The sequence below is a fragment of the Notamacropus eugenii genome, chromosome 6 (genome assembly GCF_028372415.1).
Source record: "Notamacropus eugenii isolate mMacEug1 chromosome 6, mMacEug1.pri_v2, whole genome shotgun sequence".
NCBI lineage: Eukaryota > Metazoa > Chordata > Mammalia > Diprotodontia > Macropodidae > Notamacropus > Notamacropus eugenii.
This window is the reverse complement of record NC_092877.1, coordinates 332,171,361-332,195,706: the sequence shown is the minus strand read 5'-3', so window position 1 is coordinate 332,195,706 and position 24,346 is coordinate 332,171,361. Positions and strand designations below refer to the sequence as shown.

The 24,346-nt window shown below is 38.7% G+C and overlaps 1 protein-coding gene and 1 long non-coding RNA gene across 2 annotated transcripts in view; both read left to right on the top strand.

Moving 5' to 3' along the window:
* LOC140511686 (uncharacterized) overlaps nt 1-8,027 on the top strand; it is a 52,340-nt gene extending 44,313 nt beyond the window's left edge. Inside the window, exon 5 of the long non-coding RNA XR_011969634.1 lies at nt 7,781-8,027. This is a non-coding gene — a long non-coding RNA (uncharacterized lncRNA). The remainder of the gene's footprint in view (nt 1-7,780) is intronic.
* A 2,183-nt stretch (nt 8,028-10,210) lies between these two features.
* Nucleotides 10,211-24,346, top strand: part of SLC9A9 (solute carrier family 9 member A9) — a 727,593-nt gene continuing 713,457 nt past the window's right edge. Inside the window, exon 1 of the mRNA XM_072618220.1 lies at nt 10,211-10,540. Coding sequence (XP_072474321.1) covers nt 10,369-10,540 — 172 coding nt within the window. The 5' untranslated portion in view covers nt 10,211-10,368. The remainder of the gene's footprint in view (nt 10,541-24,346) is intronic.

Sequence of the window (24,346 nt, the reverse complement as noted above, 5' to 3'; positions counted from 1 at the left end):
AAATAGCTATATTGTACTTGATTTACACCATATATTAAGTATCTTTCAGTTATCCACTTTGAGGAGATGTTAGACGTGAGACTAATTTTTCATGGGTCTCTGGGATAGGATTATAATAAACCAAAAAAGAAAAATATGATTCTGTCTCTCCTTCAAAGTGATCAATCTCTTGAAGGACTGAATTTAGCCCATGAATGTATGGGACCAAAGCAGACAGAGCAGACAGAGCAGACAGAGGAAGGGAAGGGAAGGGAAGGGAAGGGAAGGGAAGGGAAGGGAAGGGAAGGGAAGGGAAGGGAAGGGAAGGGAAGGGAAAGAGAGAAAAAAAGAGAAAAGGATGGGAGGAAAGAAGGAAGGGAGGAAGGAAGGAAGGAAGGAAGGAAGGAAGGAAGGAAGGAAGGAAGGAAGGAAGGTAGGCAGGCAGAAGCTGTGCTGCCCAATTGGGTCCCTAGTGAGGCAGCCCATACTATTCACAGGTTGTTGTTTGTCCTTTGTTCTTGAAGAGGACCACAGTAGCTGCCCACTACCATAATAATAGACAATATTTATATAGTAAGGTTTGAAACGTGCTTCATGGAAATGATCTCATTTTATCCTCAAAATTACAAAGATAGGTACTACAATCAGAAGTTAAGTGACTTGCCCAGAGGCTCCTTGTTTGTTGTGGTTTGCCCTTCATTTTCAGAAGACCAATGACATCACAGGGTGAGGTCTTGACTTTTGAGTGAACAGGATTTAAGTGAGGCAGAGCTGCATGACGTCAGCCTCACTATCTTTCAGTCATCAAAGTCCAGAGGCATAATGAAAATCAGGCAACTGGTGATGATCTAGGATGCAGTGGATGACCTTAGCATCTTTGATGTCTGACAAAATTTTAAGTGCTTTACAGCACTTGCTTCCCTGTTTGTAAGAGTATAATAGGATTCTAACTCGGGTCTTCTTGACTGTAAGTCCTGTACTCCACCCTCTGCCATGTTGCTGTTTCCTTATGCACCCCCATGAAACTTCCATTTCCCTCACCACACACAGACACAGACACACACATTCACACACACATACATACACACAGACACACACACCTCTGCCATTACTACCTAAGCCTCTATCCTACTGAAGTCCCTGCAGCAGGTCAATAGAACTTATATTAATGGCTTAAAGCTTGAAAGTCTTTCATTCCATCACTCAACAACCTATGAGATAAAGGGAAGGAAAATTTCTCATTACTCTGCCAGGATTATTAATGAATTATATTAATTAGTGTAGTATGGTGGACACAATGCTGGATTAGGAATCATTAGATAGAGATTCAAATCTCACCTCTGTGTCTTACAACAACCTTGGGCCACAACTTCTATAGGGTTCAATTACTTCATCTGTAAAATGAGGAGGGTGAATTAAGGGCCCTTCTAGCTTTAAATCTATAATCCTTTGACAGTTAAACTCAAATTTTCCAAACAAGTGACTTTAGACATGAGATACTCTCTTTTAACATCTTTAAGGTAAATATTATAAGTATTAAACTCACCACTTTATAAGAAAGCCGAATTTACCAGTAAAATCATGATGTGAACTAGGCTCTGGGTACTTTACTACAAGAGAATCTCTTTTGACAGTTCCCTTAGGAAATAGAATCCTAGTGATTTTATTACCTTACGATATGCAGTGAAAATGAATGCCATCTCATTGGTTTTTCTTCATGAGAATGCAGAACCAACCATGAGTTTAAGAGGTCACTTATCGTTCCTTGAATGAATTGTTTGCATCCCCACCTTCATGTTCCATGCTTATGCCATTCTCAAAGGTTGAAATGTTCCCTCCACCTGCCAGTAATGGAAATATTACAGTCCTCTGCTATAACAAAAAGTGCTGCTATACACAATGTGGTGTATATGGGACTTTTCTTTTTATCGTTGCCTTTCTTGGTATATGTACCTGTATCACAGACTTTGCAAATGCATGACTCTGTCACCCATAACAGATTGCACGTGGTATGGACTCACTATCTTACTCATCTTTGTAAATACACCTAGTTCTAGTAGTACTTTATACATAGTAGGTATCCAATGTGTTTTCTTGAATGAATAAATGATCCAGTAGGATACTGGCAAAGAGTTTAACAATCAATTTTCTGATTAAAAAATGTACATATAACATTTTAAAGTTTAATCTGAAATATTGACATTTTCTCCACCACTTTCTCAAGTCTAAACAATTAACAAGACAATAACTCAAGACTTGCTTAGTTCCCATTTCAATGGTACAAATGCTTACACTGAACATTTAACCACTGAGGAGTTGGTTAGAGTTGACTCCAGCACACCCCTGCAAAAAAAGGCTTCTAATTAGGAAAAAGACTGTTCTGTGCTGCTAGTACAGTCCCTGGCACATAGTAGGAACTTAATAAATGTTTATTGATCATTAGTAAACCTTCTCCACTCCTCTTTTCAGAGAGATTTAAAATGAAGTAGATGAACAGAGGTCACTGGGCTTGTCTGAAGCCAGTTTGCTGCTCCATCTGCCCCATATCTGGTTTTATTGACTTGGTTGCATCCTCAGATTCCATTTAATAATTGCTGGATTAAGCATGCATGACTCAACTTTCTTAGTTGCAAATAACTTTTTTTAAAAAAAGACATCTACTGGATTGAAAACATATGAAGCAATAGTGAGGCCACAGAGGGAGTAAGCTTAATAATTCATTCAAAACTCTTCATACAGGAGACTCAAGATAATTTTTTAAATAAAAAAATGGACACACTTGTATGAAATGAAGAGCAAAATGAACAGAATCAAGAAAATGTTGAATACAGTAACAGGGATATTGCTTTAAGAACAACTTTGAGCAAATAAGTCATTTTGACTATTATAAATACCCAAATTAATTACAAAGGTCATATGAAGGAAGATGCTATCTGCATCCAGAGAAAGAACTGATAAATAGATGTACAGAATGATTTTGCATATATATGTACATACATTATATAATATATACGGACTTATAAACACATATGTATATATGTTTATACGTGTATATATGTGTATATGTATATATATGTATGTTTATGTCTGTACGTCTCTAGACTTGGGAGGACTGAAAAAGAAAAGAAAGAAATTTACATGATAACTTTATTATATGTTTAAAAGGAATACAGGTTGGACATAATAGATTTCCAGTTTCACTGGCAATCTTTTTTTAATACTATGTTACAGAAATACTTGGTTTATTTCATAAGTTAAAAATTAAATAAAAATAAATAAATAAAATTTAAAAATACAAATAAAAAAGCCCCATAATAACACATATCATAACTAGGGAATAATCAAGGGGGAGATTAAAAAATGAGGGTGAAGTGACATTGAATGAATAAATCAATAAGCAGCGCCTTCCAGGTTCGAGGAACAGTGCTGGGTACTTGGTATACAAAGACAAAAATGAAATAGCCCTGCCCTCAGGAAACTTCCATTTTATTTACATATGTATATTAATTATATCCAAAATAGATAATGGAGAGGCACTAGAGGGAATCAAGAAAGTCTTCCCCCCAGATGAACCATCCAGGTGACCATCAGACTTCTTGTCAAAAAATGGCAACATGGTACTCAGCCTCTGTGTCATCTTCAACCCTTTTCTTGTATTCACCCCATAAATGACTTCAAATCTTGTCATTTCTATCTGCATAACATCTTGCATATACGTCATATAGCCTTCTCACCATTCCTAAAGCTACCACCCAGGTGAAGGTCCTCATCTTCTCAGCCCTGGATTATTACTGCAGCAGCTTCTACTTAAATGATGGTTGTCGAGCTGTAATCCCTTTTAGTAAAGGGATTTTACTTTAATGGGCTTAATAAAAATGAGCAAAGATTACATTTCATTTGGTTCTTTTAGTAAGAGATATTGCTAAGGATATTGTAAAGGGGAAATTTTTTCTTGTCTAAATCAATCCAACAACCATTTATTAAATTCCTACTATTTCTTCCAAAGCTGAAATCATTACAGGATTTCATGGGTAATAAGGAATGATCGTGGATGACTTCCAAGGATCTTTTTATCACTATAAATGATAGTGTCAATGAATCCTGATAGTTGATGAATATTTTAGTTATGCCTGAATTATTATTAATATGTAAGAGATGACAGTATATTGGGAAGAATGCTGGATTAAGACACCTGGCTTCAAATTCTGTCTACTCTTATTAGGTGTGGGGACACAGGCAAATCTCTTAAGCTACTTTGAGCTTTAGTTTCCTCATTAGTTAAAAGAGGTAATAAGGATAAAAAGTTAAAATAAATAAAATAAGGATAATAAGGTTAAAAGAGGATAATAAAGAAGTCACAGGAAGTACTGTGAGGGTCAAATGAGATAATATAAACCATTATGAAGCTTTAAGGTGTCATATATGTATATGTCAACTATTACTAAAAATGGAATTATTCTTTTTAAATTGTTCACTAAGTGTGAAAATAAATTTCTCCTTAATTTTTTAAATGAAAAAAATTAAACATTACATGGTAGATAGAATTCAATAGGACTACTTTTTCCTGCAAAACCATATTTGGGATTTTATAAACTTTTTTTAGTCTGAATTTATCAAGTTCACTTCCCTTTAGCTAGTCTTTACCTCTTTACTTCTATTGTTCCTGCATTTATGAAATTTGGATGCTCCCAAATTCTCCTTCCAACTCCTTTTGGTACCTAGAAACTGTAACCAGATATTTTTGAATGGAAAACAGAGGTTTTTTTTATTTTCCATGAGAAACTGATATCCCAGGACTTTCAATATGTGAAATTGTCATGCATCTCTTAACTCTTAACAAGTAATTGAATCACAGAATCACAGCTGGAAGGGAACTTTGAGATCAAGTCTGGTCCCTTTATTTTACAAATGGGGAAACTGAGGTACAGGTCTAGAGAAGAGAGAGACAAAGACAGAGAGACAGAGGCAGAGACAGAGAGAGAAATCCAAACACACACACACACACACACACACGCACAGTGACAGAGAGAGAGACAGAGAGACAAACAGAGAGAGAGATGGCACAGTGGATAGAATGCTAATCCGTCATGTCTGCCTCTTCATGACACCATTTGGGATTTTCTTGGCAAAGATAATGGAGCAGTTTGCCATTTCCTTCTCTAGCTCATTTTACAGATGAGAAAACTGAGACCACCAGGGTTAAGTAGCTTACCCAGGGTCAAACAACTACTAAGTGTCCAGGCTGGATTTGAATTCATAAAGACATCTGAGTCCAGACCCTGCACTTTATCCACTGTAATAACTCAGTGCCTAATCACAAAGACCTGAACTCAATTGCTGCCTCAGACACCTACTAGTCGTGTGACCCTGGGCAATCACTTGATCTCTTTTGCCTCCATTTCCTTATCTGTTAAATGAGGATGATAAAAATAGCCCCTACCTGGCAAGGTTATTGTGAGGATTAAGTGAGATAATAAAAGTGCTTTGTAAACCTTACAGTGCTATATAAATGCTAAATACTATATTAATCAAGCATAATTTTGTTTCCATGTGGAAGTGTAGACTAAATTTCCTGTTTCTAATCTCCTCTCTCCCCACTCCACCAGTTAACATCATAAGATTTAGAGCTAAAAAGTACCTTAGAGATCCTTGTGCTGTTTAACATTTTTTATCAGTGACTTGAATAAAGTCATAGATGGCATCCTAACTGAATTTGTCAATGACACAAATCTGGGGGCAGGGTAAGTTAACACAGAGATGACAATCAGTTTTTGAAAAGTTTATGACAAGCTAAATGACTGAACTGAATCTCACAATGTGAAATGTAATCAGTGTAGTGAGGCCCTTGGAGTCAAAGGTCTGGGTTCATATCCTACCTCAGATGTATAGCACTTGCTGACTTCAGGCAAATCACAATGTCCCACTGTTTCAGTTTTCTCATTTGTAAAAATAGGGACAATAATCCTTGTATTGCCCATATAACAGGGTTGTTGGGAAGAGGAGGGCTATGTAGACCTTAAAATAGGAGGTAGCCTGGGATACAGGAAAGCTTACCAACTCTGAAAGTAGAATAATTGAATTCGAATCTTCCCTCTCGATATTACCACTGATGTGATTGTGGAAAAGTCATTTCATCTCCTTCGGTGTCATTTTTTCTCATAAGATAAGAGAACTGGACTAAACGGCCTCTGAAATCCCTTTTAGATCCATAATTCTTTTATTCATGAATGTATTGTTATTTTTATTAATCCTAAAATCTATCCCCAAAGCCTCAACATGAGAAAAACCAGTCATTGCCCTCGACAGGGCCTGCAAAAACATTCCTGCTTCACTTCAACATTAGTTGGTAGCAAGATGAAGGCAAGCGATGGCCAGCATATGAAGATGCCTAGATGCTTCTGGGAACTATTGAGAAGGACTAAAGCCGATCAAAGGAAGGCATTCTCATGTGCAGAACCAGCAGAACGTATGGTCAGAGGAAGAATGACGCTCAGTGGCTTTATCACAAAACCACAGACACTTGCTGCCTTCTAAATTGGAGATGTCTTGTAAATTTGAAAACTCAAGACCAAACTTGTTGGTTTGCAAAACTACAAAGGCAGAACTTGTTGGAGCAGCTAGACGAAACCATAGTGAACTGGAGCTGACAGGTTTCAAAACAGCCTGCTTATTAGTTATTAGTCATCATCGAAGTGCTTGCCAAAAAAAGGAGAGTGTGTGAGGGGAACATCTGGGGCAGGGAACCCAATATCCTGCCAAGTTCGAATCAGCAAGGAAGTCAACTTGGATTGGATATTGAAATTGGACATCGAAAAGCAGCCAGACTTTCTGGGTAGATGAGCCAGTTATCAGTGAGCTGATTTGGGGGTGGGGGGAAGATGAAGATGCTTGCTCACTCATCTGAATTCCTCTTCATAAATGAATCCCTTATGTCATATTTCTAAATTACATGATTCTGTAATCAATGTTATGTCACTGACATTTGCTAACAGACACCTGGGACAGAGACAATTAGGTATAGTGGTTGAATCTCTGATATGCCTTCTATCAGTGTAGGTCAGCACCCACTAGACAGCTTCTTCTCTTAAAAACTTCTTAAGTAAGAGGGTAAGTGATGTGCTCAGGGTCACAACAGCAAGGCTTGAGCTCAAGTCTTCCTGAATCCTGTGACCACTAACTATCCTTAAAACTCTGGTGTGTCATGGCCCCCTTTGGCAGTCTGGTGATGCATATGGACTTCTCATAATAGTGACCTTAAATGCATAAAATAAAATATATAGAATTACAAAGGAAATCAATTATATTGAAATGTAGTTATCAAATATCTTAAAGAGAAGTTTATAAATCAGTATATGTGTGCACATACACATATATTTAGAGACAATCAGGGTTAAATGGCTTGCCTACAATTACGAAGCCAGGGTCTGTGGTCAGATTTGATCTCTGTGTCCTCCTGACTACAGGGCTGCTGCTTTGTTGACTTTGCCACCTAGATACTCTGTGTGTGTGTGTGCGCGCGTATGCATTCTGAGTTTTGTCTCATTGGCCACATTGAAACTTAATTGGATACAACTGGATATATTGAAACTTAGCTCTAGCATAGTGATGTCAGTTTGCTCCTCTTTGAGAAGGAACAATCAACATATATGCATACAATATACCAAAGGTAGTAGAAAAATTCGATCAACAATCGTAAAGAACCAGTTGCTTTCTATTGTCAATTATATGAACGAAACAGTTGAGAATATTGATTCAGGAAGAAATTTTCCTCAGAGCAGAATTCAATCTTTTTCTTTTTTAGCATTCAAAACTAATTCACAGAGGACCAAGTTAACAAGGATGGATACTTTTCCTTCAGAAAGAAGTACTTTCTAAAAGAACTCGTTTATTCCAGAGGAATAATTTCATTCAAGGTCTGCCATCGTATTATTGCCCAAGACAAGGATGATGGCTTTTAATCTGACTCAGTCTTCCCCAGGGTCTGAATACTCTCGCAACAGTCCTCTCTGATTTGAAATGTAACTGTATAGAGGTGATGTTGAGAAGTATGTCTGCTTTTTTTTTGATCTTCAAATAAATGCTTTTTAAAAAAAACTTTCTTGTTTGTCTCAATTTAACCAAGGAATACAGTTGTAGGAAAAGTAAAATATGTTGGGAACAGAGTGAAGAATAAGGGAATTTTCATTTTTTTAAAATTGGCCCAGAGACAAGGGCAAAGTAGATAACATGCTAGAGTTGGAACCAGGAATATGTAGGTTTAAATTCTGTCTCTGATATTAGATTTTGGGTGAGTCACTTACCATTTGTGTAGTTCCCCTGTCTCCTTGGGGATTATTTACTAAAACTGTAGATAGCTTTAATTTCTTCATCTGAAAACTCCCTGTTTATATCCTTTGACCATTTATCAACTGGGCAATAGCTTGTATTCTTTTAAATTTGACTCAGTTCTCTCTATATTTGAGAAATGAAGCCTTTATCAGAGATACTTGTAAAGATTGTTTTCCTCTTTTCTGCTTCCTTAGAATTTTGGTTGCATTGGTTTGTTTGTGCAAACAAACATATCTTAATTTAATATAATCAAAATCATTTATTTTATATTTCATAAAGCTCTTGCTCTCTTGTTTGGTCATGAACCTGTAACTCATTTAACTTCTCATTTAAGAATCCAATGATATATTACTATTATATATATATATATGAGTATTAGACATATTAGTATTGATAGTACTTCATTGTCATTACTTCATATTTAACTAATTGTGCATATCATTCCCTCTTTGAGCCAATACTAGTGAAAGTACAACAGAAGTCCAAAGTCCACTCTTCCATCTTTCTATCTACTCGAATAGATTTCTCAATTATCTAAGTCACAGAGAAGTTTCAGTCTATACTCTCACTGTACACTAACAAAAACTCAACTACTTTAGGCATTCCTGCTCAGAAGAGAAATACTGCCCTAGATGCTACTAATTATGTAAAATCACCAGATGGACATGGAGCATGTAAAGGTTCATTTCTCTACCAAAAACAAAAACATAACAAAAAACTATGACAAGTGGTCAACACCTGGGCCAAGTCAGTAATCATCCATGACTTCTTGTTGGGGAGGACAAATTTTTTTTGTGCGTTAGGATGCATGATTAGAGGTCTTTTGATGTAGAAAGTTCACTGGATTTGGAGTGAATTAATTAGCTGAATGGAAGAAACCAGGCTCCTAATGAACTCTTAGCTGTTCTTCTTACTGCCTAGGTGACTATCTTAGGCAAGTCAGAACCTCTCTGCATTTTAATTTCCTCATCTGTAAAACAAGGGGGATGGACTGCATGGCCTGTGAGGTCTTTATTAAGCTTCAAATCATTATCCTAGATTTAGGTATTGACTTTCGGACCTTAGAAAATGTTGTTCAAACAAGGAGGTCTTTCTTCTGATTTGGAAAAATAATAATTTAAAAGGGGAAGAGGTTAGGGATTCAATCTGTGTTTTCATTGGCACAGGGCAGGGAGCGTGTGTGTGTGTGTGTGTGTGTGTGTGTGTGTGTGTGTGTGTGTGTGTGTGTGTGTGTGTGTGTGTGTAAAATAGACCTCATTAGTAGTTTGGTGAAGATTATGGTCTCTTTCTCAGAATAATGTTTTTAAGTGCCTAAAATAGAACACATAAAATAAGGAAACCAATTACAACTAAATACAATTACCAAATATTAAGAGTTCCAAATTCACACAGCCCATGGACCCCAGATAAAGAACCCCTGACCTAGGAAGTTGCAGGTAGAGAAAAGTCTCTGTACCAATAAAAACCAGCCCTTTCTCTTCAATTTATAATCCTAGAGAGGTGCCTAGAGCATTGAGAGGTTAAGTAATTTAGTGGCACAGTCATTATCTGCCATAAGAGGGACTTAAATCTTTGTCCAAATGCTTGACTCCACTTGTTCTCACTACCAACTTTCTTAAAAAAGAAAAGAAAAAAGGAAACCCTTTGCAATTAAAAAAAAAATTCCCTTTGAGGAAGACCTCTCTCTTTGAAATAATTGGGAATTACATAAGATCCCAAAACATTCATTTGTAAAAGCTATGCAGTATTCGAAATGCTTCTTCTGGACCACATGGCTTAAAGATAGTAAAATTCAGTGATGTCATACTACTCTGAAGCTTAAAATTTAAAAAACAAAATGAGACAAGGCTGCTTTAAGAGAGAAACAGGAAGTTGTAACTACAATGCAACTGAATACTAAGCTGGGGCGGTATGCCTCGAAGCTGCGACTAAGTGGATGTGGTTGCAGACTGAGGACGTACGTCTTCAGCCCCAGACTTCTCTTGCAAAAGTTGTTGAGCGAGCAGGCAGCGTCGCCTCCATCCTGGCTGCTGGCTCAGGCAAGCCCCTCCAGGAGCTGGCATGGGGAGCCTCAGATTCCTGTCCCCCAAAGAGGAGTCCCAGTTTCAACACCAGGGCGCCGTGGAGCTGCTGGTCTTTAATTTCCTTCTCATTCTGACCATCCTCACCATATGGTTATTCAAAAATCACCGATTCCGTTTCTTGCACGAAACTGGAGGGGCCATGGTGTACGGTGAGTGTCGTGTCCCTCCTCCCCGCGACGCGATGCCTGGGAAACTTGTTGCCTGGGCGCAGGGAGGGACCGGGCTGGCTCCCGCGGGGCCCCTCTCGCACCTGGAGGGCGTGCGCCTGGAAATGTCATTAGTCCTAGCGGAGGGAGGCTGGGGGATACTGCCTAGAGATAACCCGCCAGGCATCCCCGGCTGGCAGGCCCGCGGGGTTTCGCCTTGGCCTTGGTTCGGGCAAGGGTCGGTAGCACGATGCCCGCCCAAGCTTGGCACTCCAGGGCGATCGCGTTGACAGATGGGAATCATTGTCACCTCGGGAGCGATGCGCTGTTTGCTGTTTGTTTCGATGCTGACTCTTCACTTGGTGCAAACTTCCTAAGGGTGCAGCCTGTCTGGGACAGCAGAGTCCCAGAGATATGCTGTAGAGACGCAGCGTGCGGATCTGGGACCACCTGGTTTTTAGGTTCGGGATTCTGGCCGGGGCTGCGCCTCGTCAAAGGAGCGAATATTATCGTTTTGCAGTCTTTCTGGCGTTTCCCACACACCCAATCATAATCAACATCACCGGCTCTGAACTTTGTGCTTTTTCAGTTTATTTCCTTATACTCATTCCCCAGACTAGACTTTCAGGCTGGGGAGATTTAGGAGATTGGGAGGGTGAGGTGGATGGAGTGGCTGTGTTTTGTTTACTTTACTGTGTAATTTGCGGCGGCGGGATGTGATTTGAAAGGCAGCGTGGTGCGGTAGAAAGAAAGCTGAACTTAGAGTAAATGACATCTGGGTTCAATTCTCGGGCAAATTGCTTTGACCTCCGTGGGCCTCAGTTTCCTCATCTGTAAAATAAAAGGTTTGAATTACATGATCTCTGTGGTGTCTATCAGCTCAAGTGTCAGCTAGGTGGAGAGCCCGGGACTTGTTCGATACAAATCTTGCCTCAGACACTTCTAGGTCTGTGAGGCTGGGCAAGTCTGTGCCTCAGTTTCCTCATCTGGTAAATAGGGCTAATAATAGCACCTACCTCCCAGGGGTGTGGTGAGGATTTAATGATACAATAATTGTAAAGTTCTTTGCAAACTTTAAAGTATTATTATATAGATGTTATCTGTCAGCATTAGATCTAGGTTTCTATGACTGAATACAGCTCAGTTTAATTCATTAAACCCCTAAACAAAGCTCTCTGTCCTGCCAATCTGGGGGCTCTTTTGTCACTTTCACTTGGGCCAGATTACCTAGCAACTCTCCAGAAGCAACATAAAGGTAGTGTTGGTGCTTTTTGTCAGTTCCACCACAGGCTCTAATGTAAGTAAATGCCAAGCTTAGGTTAGCACATATCCAAGTGCTCGTGGATATGGGGTAATATATGCTAAATAGGATTTGGGGATAGAAATGGCCTTACAGATCAAAAGTCCAACCCTGCCCCCTTAACTTGCAAATGGGTAAACTGAGTGGTAACGGGACTTGTCTGTGTTAGAATAACCAGGACATAACAGAAGCATGACTCTTTTAGTGAACTTGACTTGGAGGCAGAAAGACATTACATCTCACCTCAGGCTCTCACTTAGTAGCTGTATGGCCCTGGGTAAACTTAAGGACTCAATCTCAGTTTCCTTATCTGCAGAATGGAGGTAATAATGGTACCAACCTCACAGGGTTAATGTGAGAATCAAGAGATAACATCTAAAGTATTTCTCCATTCTTAAAGCACCATGTAAACATTGGCCATAATTTGAACCCACATTCTGACACCAAATCCCATGCTCTTTCAATCCCCAAATATTAACTAAGTACCTACTATGTGTTCAGCACTGAATATACAAAAGCAGAGGTGAAGCAACTCCACTGTCACTGAAATTCCTTTATAATATTGGTGTTAGAAGAGAGCACTAGCCCTCATTTTAAACAATAATCATATTATATTATGATTTTACAACTCCATGTTGTTGTATTCTAAGGGACATGTTGGGATTCCTTATATCCAAATCTTCATAATCAAAAAGTCGTGCTATAACAGGGTGCCACTATTGTCAATAATTTCTTTGAGGCACTTTAAAGATCAGGCCAAAGCTTCAGAGTGTTAAAAGTGCAATTGCGCATTTAGATATTAGTTATTTTGTAGGGTCATGCATATCTAGAGCTTGAAAAGACCTCACATCTACTCCAGTGATATTAAGCTCAAATGGCATTGTGGGGTGGGAGGCTTGGGGAACCACACGAAATATAAGGATTCCTGTCATTGACTTAGAAAAGCACAGTGTAACATCACCTATGTTCTATTATTTTTATCATAAAATCTTTCCCAATTACATTTTAATGTCATTCCTTCTGCACTAGGGACTGTTGCAGGTGGCCCAATGGATAGAGTGTCAGTCCTGGAGTCAGGAAGACCTGAGTTCAAAATCAGACCTTAGGCACTTACTAGCTATATGACCCTGGGGGAGTCACTTAACCTCTGTTTATCTCTGTCTCCTCATCTGTAAAATGAGAACAATAACACTTACCTCCTAGGATTGTTGTAAGGATCAAATAAGATAACAATTGTAAAGTGCCCAGTGCAGAGTAATCACTAGATGTGTTAACTATGATGAGGATGATGATGTGGGCCTCATGGGGTCACACTTTTGATGCCCTTTCATTTTCACAGAGTCACATATTCAGAATTACACAGGTAATAAGTATCAGGCTAGGAATCAAACCCAGGTCTTCTGGCTCCAAAAAGAGCGTATTTTACACTTCTTAATTGAATTCATTCATTTTGTGGCCACTGTGCATTTAAATTCCTTTGTTTTTTCCTGAGAACCTGAGGTAGGAGGGGCAAAGGGAAATATTTAAAAAATGCACAACATTCTTTTTATTTTGCGCCTTGATGGTCGCTTTTGGAGTTAATCAGGTCACACGCATTCATTTGTGACCAAACCGTGATACTGATCACCTCAGTGAATAGTTCAGCCCCTCTCATTTCCTGGGAGATGCACAGATTGATGGATAGTCTAACTAATGGCTAAAAGTAAAATAGAAAGGAAATGAAGGCGTCTAGAAATAGAAGCAAGTCTCCAGTCTCCAGCCCTCATCTAAGGTCTGGGCTCTTTTTCTGGATCTCAGTGACATATAATCAATGAGGAAAAAATAACATGACCCACTATGACAGAAAGCATGTAATACTTGTTACTAGTACTAAATTCATCTATCTATGGTGTAGTAAATCAATAGAGTTAAAACATGGCAACTTTTTTTGTTACAGGCAAAATTTTCTGTGACTACATTCTATTGAAGATGCCCAGCTAGGAAGCCCGGGTCCTAGTCTGGACTCAGCCATTGACTACGGACAAGCCTATTTACCTTTCTACATTTTTGTTGTTTTATTTGAAAAATAAAAAAGATATGGTTTGGTCTTTATAATCTTTAAGGTCCCTTCTGCTCTAAACTTGTATGAGCCCAGAAGTCTGCTAATTTCTGTTTATGTGCACTTGGTACAATCGTAGAATGATGCCTTCAAAGGAACTGTTGAAACCACTGAGTCCAGCTCCCTCATTTTACAAATGACTGGTTTTTGGGGATGCATCATTCCATTTGTTATCTTTTTAAAACTGTCCGATAGAGATTTCACCTTTTGTAAATGGTGTTTTTCCTCTCCTTGGGCTCAGAAACGTACATGACTATAATTGTAAGGTATGAGGGCTTTCTCCAGAATTTAGGTAGAGTAGTAAAAGCATGTTCTACCTAAACAAAGGGAAGTTTAAGGCTGCAAATAGTGTCAATGAGTTGACTTCTCTTGTTCTCTTTGTCATGTAGTTAAAAAGATGAGTTTGGAGGGGGTCATGAAGGGAATTTAGGGACTTTTAGATCTGAGAGTTAATCATCATCATCATCATGATAGCTAATATCCCAGGCATTGTGCTAAATGCCTTGCAATTATTATCTCCTTTGATCCTCACAACAACTCTGGGAGGTAGGTACTATTGTTATCCCCATTTTACAGATAAGGAAACTAAGGCATACAGGGGTTAAGTGATTTGCTCAGTTTCTGAGTCTGGATTTCAACTCAGGTCTTCCCAACTTCAGACCTGGTGCTCTATCCACTGCACCACTCAGCTATTCCATCAGTGTGGATAAAATTATACCCTCCATTAATATACATCAGTAATCCTTTCCCAATTTATGTCTTTGAGAGTTGTCAGAGACACTGAGAGTTTCAATGTCTTGCCCGTGGTTCTATAGCCAGTATGAATCTGAGTCAGGGTTGGAACCCAGGCCTTCTTGACTGGTTCCTGGATGGACCTCTATCAACATATTACTGCTGACCCTAAAAGAGAGGAAGAACTAGAGGATTCTGAAGGCACATGTTTTGATGGCTCTTTTTACTTCTAGATATAGTTTTACATAATCTCATTTGACACAGTTCCAACCCATCTACAATGATAATAATAGCTATTTATAAAGCACCTTCATATTTTGCAAAGCCACTTACATATATTACCTCATTTGATAACACAACTTTGTAGATAATTCTTATCTGATACTCAGAGATAAAGCCCCTTGCCTAGAGAAACATACCTACTAAATGTCTGGGCAGTATTTGAAACTTCTTCTTCCTGACTCCAAATCTAGAACTCTATAATCTAGGCCCTTTTCCTCTTTCTGTGATTTCTTTAAAGCACAGGGCTAATAATTTTACCTGTTCAATTTGTACTTCTCCTTCAAGGCCAAATTCAAATGCCTTCTCCTCCATAAAGATTTCCTTGGTTAGTCTTGCCTTAAATGATCTTGTAAACTTATTATTTGTGTCTTTTTATGCTTTCACATGCTGCCCTTTGCCATAATGATTTGTATACATTCATTTGTGCATCTCCCTACCCAACTGTAAGTTTTATGAAGGCAAGGTCTGTGTCTCACACTTCTTTCTTCCCTAATCCCTCACTTAGTGTCTTGCATACAGCTGCCATCTGATACATAGTTACTGAATGTTCAGAGGATCAAAGAACCATAGCTGGAAGGGCCAGGACTTTCAGGTCACCTAGTCCAGAACTCTCATTTTACAGATGAGGAAACCGAGTTCTGGTGATGTCCAGTGCTTCCTCAGTGTCTTAGAGGTGACCTGTTACATAGTAGTAGGCTAGGGATTTGAAGTCTTATGCTCCTTCCCCTCAACCACACTGAATGAATGGACAAAAAATAATTTCATCTTATGTATTTCCTCAGAGATGACTTATCTAAATACTATGTCTATAATAATTTGAAAATTTATATTAGCATAAAGTCATAAAATGATTGTGGTTTTGCTCTACATTTTATAAATCGTTAGAGACACAAAAACCAAATACTTCCTAATGAACAAAAATAATTCTTGATGGGGATGCTGAGTAGACGAATTGAATCCCAATGATAAATGACTTTTATTTGTGATAAGTGTAGGATGAGTGTAGGGAAGGCTTCCATATATCTCTGGCAGATAACTTCATGGTATATTTTATATTCTCTTATCTTTTTAAGGTGCTTGAGAGATATGGGCCTGAGAAGGGAAGACAGGTGAACATGATGGCTTTTCTTGTTCCTTTTCCTTCTAATTTTCCTTTTATTTTTTATTTCCTTCTTTTCTCTCCTTTCCTCTCCTCTGGAAAATCTTTCTCATCTCTTCTTTTCACCATTGACTAGAAAGTGGAGGAAATGATTGCAATACTATGGAGGGCCCTTAGGGACATCAGGAAGTATCCGGGATGCTTCAGTATGTTGTTTGGTGGTTTAGAGCCTGGATACTGGGAGTTGAGTGGGAGTTGTGTGAAAACATCAATAAGGAGGGCGAGTTATTGAGTGTGGAGCTAAAGTCCCCATTGGTATGTTTCTACGTGACCTGAGATGAATGCTCTGGCAGGAGAGAGAAACAGAGACAGAGAAGCTGGTTCTCAGCACCATGGGACTCATCAGGGAGCTCTTCCCCTGCATGGACGCTGGGTATATGAATGGGGTTAGGGCTATGTGTCCGATGCCTAGCCCCCCACCCCTCACCCCCTACCAAAGAAGCATATGTTAGTACAGGACAAGTAAGGATGAAAGACTATGATTGTGGTTTTAATCTATAACCACAGGAGGAACAATAGAAAGTATAGATTTCCTTCCAGTATTACTTCTCTGAATTGTGGGTAGGCTGAACTCACTTCACTGAACTCACTTTGGGAGGAGATGACCCAGGGGGATACCAGCTGACCTAAGGATCTTTCATGATTAGTCAGATGGTTGAACATGGCTGCCAGGAAGTCAAAAGTGGAGAGGTCAGTAGTCAAAACAGTAGATTCTTTACACTTGTCAATTGAACCCTGTCTCTCAACCAGAGCCCTCCTTTACCATAACATAACCAGAGGTATATGGGGAAAACTGATGGATAAAGACAAACCCCCCCCCACACACACACACACACCCACAACAAAAATATGAATTAAAAACAAAAAAGCAGGGAAAATAAAACCTCCTAGGGTTGTTCTGAGAATAAAAGTGAGGTAATATTTGTAAATCGATTTATAAACATTAAAGCCCTGTATAAAAGCTACCTGTTTCATTTATCATTATTGTAAAAAGTTGAAAAATAACAACATTACATTTTAATGTAAAACAAAACTTAGTTGAGGGCTCCCACACTAGATTCCTAACTGCTTCCTGGACACCTTCACATGAACGATGGTACTCCAAGCTCTACTTGTTCCAAGCTGAATTTATCATCATTTCCCTAAAACAAAAACAACAGACCTATTCATAGTCAAGAAAAATAAACTCCCACATTGACCACGTCCAAAGATATCCATCTGTCCCCTGAATCCCTGGGTGGGATACCCACTCACTGGTTAGTACCATCATTACCCAAGGCTTATAACCTCAAAGTCATCTTTGATTCATCTTTGTGTTTCATGATGGACATCAAATCAGTGGTTAAGTCCTGTCCTCTGCAAGATTTCAGGGCCTTCTACTATGCTGAACTCATTAAATTGTGATCATTTGCTTGTGAGCTTGGATTGTCTTTTGCCTCTTTTCTATATCCCTGGCACTTAGCACATAGTAGGTGCACAATAAATGTCTTTTGCCTGATTGACGGACCAGCTCAAGCTCCCTTTGCCAGCTGTCATTTCCTATTATTCCACTTCCCCTTTCTTCATATTACAGACAGCCTTGTATGTTTCTGTTCCTTTTTCCTACCCTCTCTAGTTTCACTGCCTTGGCATAAATCATCATACATGGTACAGTAGGCTTCCTCTCTTTCTGTACAGTGAGGTTTCTCTGTCCCTCACAGACCTCATTGTAAGTGTTGCCTCTTCCATAAGACTTCTACAAACTTATACTCCACCAAAGTATCAATGATCTCTGCTGAAGATTTCTCATAATAGTCCTTTGCCTGGTTCATTTTCTATATCCTTTAGGGATTGTAACACTTTCCTCACAGAGACCCCACAAATGGGTATGGTGGGAATTTTCAGATGTATTTTAGATGCAAAAATGGAGTCTTTGGAGTGAGTTGTTAAAAGACACACAGGTGGCGTCAGAGCCAGGATCCCCCTGACTTAAAATCTTGTACTCCTCCCAATACGCCTATAAGGTTTGGTGGAAGGAGTAGGTGTGAGGTAGCTCAGTGGGTGAGGCACATGGCCCAGAGTCAGGAAAGACTTGAGTTCAAATCCAGCCTTGGACATTTACTACATTGTAAGACCGTGGGCAAATTTTCTTAACTGTAAAATGGGGATATTAATAGCACCTAACTCATAAGTTTGTTGTAAGGATCAAATGAGATAATATTTGTAAAGTGCCTAACATAGTTTCTGGCACACAGCAGGCAATATATAAATGCTGTTACAACTATTTTTTCCCCCTGATACAGCTAGCTTTGTATTCCCATGCATAACCCAATGCCTTGTATGCAGAAGTTCCTTAATAAATGTTTGCTCCATTTAATTGAAAGAAAAAATGAATACTGACTTGGAAAACAGTAACCCTAAAGGTGGTAGTCTGTTCTATAGAGGATAGGACTAAGCCTGCAGTTTCATTGGTGTAAGCAGGCTTTTAGTGAGGAAACTTCTTCTGACAATGTAGGTCAGCACCTTCTCTGTAATTTATGGTTTTGGAGATTTTCCTGGGACACTGGGAGAGTGGCTAAGTGACTAGCCCAAGGCCAAATAAGTAGGTTATTTCAGAGTCAGGGTGGAACCAAGATTCTCCTCACTCTGAGGCCAACTCACTTTCTGGGCTAAGCCCAAAATGGTAATGTGGAAAGAAATGATCATTAATAAGCCATGATTTGAGGAGATACAGAGTTCCCTCTTTTTCTATAATCCTGATTTCAAAGTTGAGTCTCTTGAAGGACATTGCTGATAATGAGATCGGATTAATTTTCTTAACAATCTTGTTCAGACCTCACCCAGGTGGAGCTATTGTACTCTCCTCAGGTTTGGGTGGGGATGAATTCTTCCTTTAGATTGCCCAAGGCTGGGGGTAATTTAGAATTAAATTACATAATCCAAGTTTATCAGAATAGACCCAGCCCCTGATTGTAATATTCATCCTTGTTAACCAATCAGAATTGATTGCCACCCTCTGAAACACCCACTTATCCAAGACCATATAAGCTTTGAGTCTGCCCCTACCAAGATGTTCTTTGGCATTCAGGGGTGCCATTCACTTCTTTTACTAAAATGTTGTCATTATTAATAAAAGGACTAATTGTCCAGAAATTATGTCTCTTGAACTTTTTAAACATCACAATTTCTAAAAAAGGAGTCTTTCTCTCCTGTGTTTACACAGTATGAAGGAGGCTTCTCTATGAATTTGTTCCATATTGACAGTTAAATGAGTCAAAAATGCACTTTGAGGATCAGGTCTCCAAGTTTTCCAACCTGGATTCTTTTTACTGATCACATTAATTGACCTTTTGTTAAATCTTGCCTCCTCATGAGTGGGCAGATGGTACTAGACCTAGGAGCCATTCAGGGTAGGCAGCTGTGCTAGTCCAATTGGGGCATTGTATTAGGAAGGCAGTCGAGGAATTGCTCAGGGATCTGAGGCTGGCAACCTGACAGGAAGCAGGGAAAGCTTCAATAAGGACAAGGACCGAAGGGAACACGCAGTTGCTTCAAGGAAGAAGCCCTCAAGAATGAGGGCTTTTATTTTATTTTATTTCTAATTTTTATTGTAGGGACCATCTTTCAATGTTTCTTTGTATGTCCAGTGCCTGTCACATTGTAAGGGCTTATAAATGTGTGTTGCTTCATTTTTATAATTGTCTTTCTTTCTGAATTTCTTCCCATCCCCTTCCTCAGTGAGCCATCTTTTGTAATAAAAGATAAAAAGGAAAGAAGAAAAACAACAGTTTTAATAAATAAGTAAAATAAACAGTAGTGATAATAAAACTAACAAACGTCAACATAGTCTGACATTATGTGCAGCCAAATACTCAAGGTCAGTACCTCGAGTCCTTCGTGTCTTCAAAGAAGGGAGGGAGCTACATTTTTCAACTGAGTCTTCTTTGGGGGTTAAACGTGTTATTATATTTAACTGGCCCTAAAGTTTGACTTTGTGTCTCTTTTTTATTTGTGTCACTTTTTGTTGTTGTCATTGAGTCCTATACACTCTTTGTGACCTCATTTGGCTCTTGGCAAAGATACTGGAGTGGGTTGCCATTTCCTTTTCCAGCTCATTTTACAAATGAGAAAACTGAGGCAAGCAGGGTTAAATGACTTGCCCAGGGTCACATAGTTAGTAAAGTGTGTGAAGCCGGGTTTGAACTCAGGTCTTCCTGACTTCAGGTTCAGTACTCTATCCACTGTACCACCTTTCCCTTGGTAGTCATGTATTTTGTTTTCCTGTTTCTGTTTACTTCACTCTATGTCAGTTCATATAGATTATTCCAAGCTTCCCCAAATCCTTCTTATTCACTGTTTCTCATCATGTAGTAATAGTCCATTATTTAATAAGCCACAATTCATTCAGCCGTTCTCCTATTGATGGACACCACCTTAATGTCAAGTTCTTTATCACCACAAAAAGTGCTGCTCGAAGATTTTCATAGATTTGTGCCCTTTCCTCACCCTGGTTTTGACCTCTTTAAGGGTATGGGATCATAAATCTGTGGGATCTCTGAGTTGTACATGTACGTGTGTATCTTGAGAAGCACAATTAAATTAGAAGAAAGCATTGTGCTTAAACTTCAAAATTTCACATTTGATTGCCTTGACTGAAAATGAAATCAATAGGAACTCTCTCAAGTTACCTGGGAGGGAAGCAAAATATTTTGTTCTGCTACTTTTTGAGAAATGTTTATACCGTGCACTTTTTAAGTTATTTAAAAAACTCAGTCAGCTGGAAGGCTTTTCTACACGATGCTGAATACCAAATTTGAAATATTTCTTTGCCCTTTCCACTGGCTTGATTGTTTTGGCATCATGAACACAATAATCCCATTGACAACTGGCATATCACCTTTTATAACTACTTCCTTATTATGTAAATCATTTCCTTGAGTAGATAACATTCCATATTTTTTGAGCATATTTTTCTGAATCCAGCTGCTGTATCAATGACCTATCTCAAAAGTCATTGAACTTTCATGGTTAAGACGTTCATTTCTTAGAAAGCTTTGGGGAACAGGAATCTGGGAAATAGTTAAGAAAGAATGAAATGGGGAAAGAAAGAAATGCAATATGGCACAGTAGATAGAGTTGTATTTGGAGTCAGAGGACCAGGGTTGGAATCTTGTTTCTGCAGCTTACTGCCTCGGTGGCCTTAATCAAATTTCTTTCTGAGACTCAGTTTCCTCATTTGAAAAAAAATGTAGCACTAGATGGGCTCTTAAGGTCTTTCTTGGGGCTAATTCTTGTTATTATTGTTGTCCATTAGCAGGGTGATGTCTTAACTTGGAAGTGAATTGGATTTAAATGAAGTAGGACTTGAATCATCAGCCTCACTTTGTGCTCATCAGAGTCCAGTGGTAAGACAAGTGGTCAGGAGAGCTGATGATCACCCCAGATGCAGTGGGGGACCTTGGCCTTTTTAAACTAAGGTCTTTCCCAGGTCTCAGTTTGTCTGAGACAACACTCTTTCGGTGATTAAAGACCAGGCAAGAATTGAGGCAAAAGATGTCCTAGTTTGCCTTCATAGAAGAGTCAATCTGGGAGGGCAAGACCCTCATCCTACTATTCATTCAAAGGCTCCATCCAGATGCTTCCTCCTAAAGGAAGCCTTTTCTTAGTCCATCAGTGGTTCCTCCTTTCTCCTCAGTCATTTATGTCCTAATATGCTTATTCGTTGATTTTTACCGTCTCCTCAATAAAATGTTGGCTCCTTAAGGTTAGGCGGTGGTTTGTATGTTCATTGTTGTTTGTTTTTGCATCTCTAGAGTCTAGCACAGTGCTTTGAATATAGTCAGTTAAGAAGCCTGTATTAAGTACTTGTCATATGCCAGGTACCATGCTAATTTCTAGGGATGCAAAGCAAAGTACTCCCCACCTACTCACCCAATAGTCTGTTCTCATAGACTATCTATTCTAATAAGAGAAACAACATGCCAAAAAATAGATGTATGAACAAGATTTAGACAGAGCCGCTAGACAGTAATCCTAGTGGGGAAGGCTCTAATAGCTAATAAGATTAGGTATGACCTCTTGCAAGGGTAGCATGAGCTGAGACTTCAAGAAAACCAGGGGAAGTAAGAGACAGATCTTAAGGTTAATGATCCTTGTTGGAAGTGGATTGATTATATTTCAATTTCAATATACTAGAAACTTTTTTCTGGTTGTTTTGCTAAAAGTAAGAAAGCACAGTATCAGTAATAAAGAAGCATGAGAAAATGATGCTTGGCATTCTATTTTGTTATTAGTTATGGCTTTCATGGGTGAAGGAGAGGTGCAATTCTAATGTTATAAGATTAAATGACAAAATGGGAGATCAGAATAGACCAGTAAATAGTTGGCAGGGGGAGAGGGAGCTGGCAGCAGCATTTATTTGCAGTTCTTATGAATTTTCTATCTGCATTTTGTTCTAGGATGTACTTTGTGACATCTTTAATATTAAAGTGCCAACACTTTCCATTTCTCTGGCAACGTTAATGGACAGTTTCTTCCAGCAGCCCTTCCAGCATTGAGGTCTTCTTACTTTTCATAATTATGGGAATCAGATGCCCAACTGGTTCAAATTTTAAGTCATAATGATGTTAATTTAAGATGCACTAAGAGCTCAGAAACCCCATTAATGCTGTAAATATTGATTGACAGCATCTGGTGCGCTGAATGCTATCCATTTACAGTACTTTGGGCATTCATTGCTGGTGGCTCATAAAAGTCAAATTGCTGCCTTCCTCCTTATGTTCTGATCCCATTAAGAATTGCATTAGGTCCTTTCCAGCTCTTAAATTCTATAATTCTAATGTTACCTATCACCAGAGTGTTTTCATGCATTCAGTGACATTCATCATTTTATGCATTCAAGTATCAGCTAGGCACTTAGGGAAGAACGCATCATGGTTATTTACATTTGGTTTGGAAAAAAAGTGACAGTTGCCGAAATCATATGAAAACATTGCTTATTGTTTAGTAGGCAATAATGGAACTGTAATTATACTGCTAAACTAACTCTGTAGGAGTGAGTATATTCTGGTATAATAAAAATATACTTACTATATTGTTAGTCCTTTAATTCATTCAGCATTGTGTTTATCAAAACTTGAAGACATAACATTAATTTTTAAAGGTTACTTTTCATGAAAGCCTCATAAAAAATCTCTGTGATAGCTTTCAAATACCCACAGGATGACATCCAAACTTCAAATTTGTTAGAATCCTCAAAAACTATAGGAAAGTGCTATGTTAGAATGGACACCAGATTTGAAGTCAGGAAACCTGGGGTCAAACCACTGGAGAAGGAAATGGCAAGCCACTACTTATCTGTAAGATAAGTAAATTCAAGATAGTCTCCAAGTAGATAGTCTCCAAGATCTTTTCTATCTCTAAATCTTATAATTCTTTGATTCTCAGATCAGTTTTATAGACTTTGCTAATATCGATCCTAATATTTTCAAGTCAACATGGTTTTGTCATTGTCTCATTAACTTCCTATTCATTAGATCTTAGTCTAGAACTAAAAGGTACCTCATAAATCATTTAAGTGAACTCCCTCATCCTATCAATGAGGAAAATGAGGCACTGAATAAGGAAACAATATATCTAAGGCCACAGAGAGTCAGAATTCAAATTTTGGACCTTAGATACCAGTCCAATGCTCTTTTTCCCCTAAGCCATTCCCATAAACCCAATTCTACTTTAGAAGCTAAGCTTGGTTACAGAGAGAGTTGAGAAAATGCCCTTCCCTCCTTTCAGTGCAGAGGTGGAGAACCATTACTGAGGGATACTATAAGCAGTTGATTTTTTTGGTTGGTCTTGCTGAAATTCCACTCTCCTCCACCCTTTCCCTCCCTCTGGGTAGGGAAGAATGGAATGTTAAATTAATAAGCTAATATAGCATGAAAACAAAATGACATCAAAAGTAAATGATGAAGAATCAATTAGGGAAATGTGTAGACAAATTGTTCTTCTTGGTGAACATTTTATTTTTTGTAGTAATTAAAATAATACTACCTAATCTTTACAAAGTGTCTTAAAGCACGCAAAGTGTTTTATTCATAATACCTCTGACAGGAATGGAGTATCTTTATAAACAGCAATAGTATTAACATTTTGCAGATGAGGAAACTGAAGTTCAAGTTATTAAGATACTTGTCCGAAGTCCCATGACTCGTAATGGCACAGCTGGGGCCTGAATAGAGATCCCCAACTCCTGATCCCATCCCC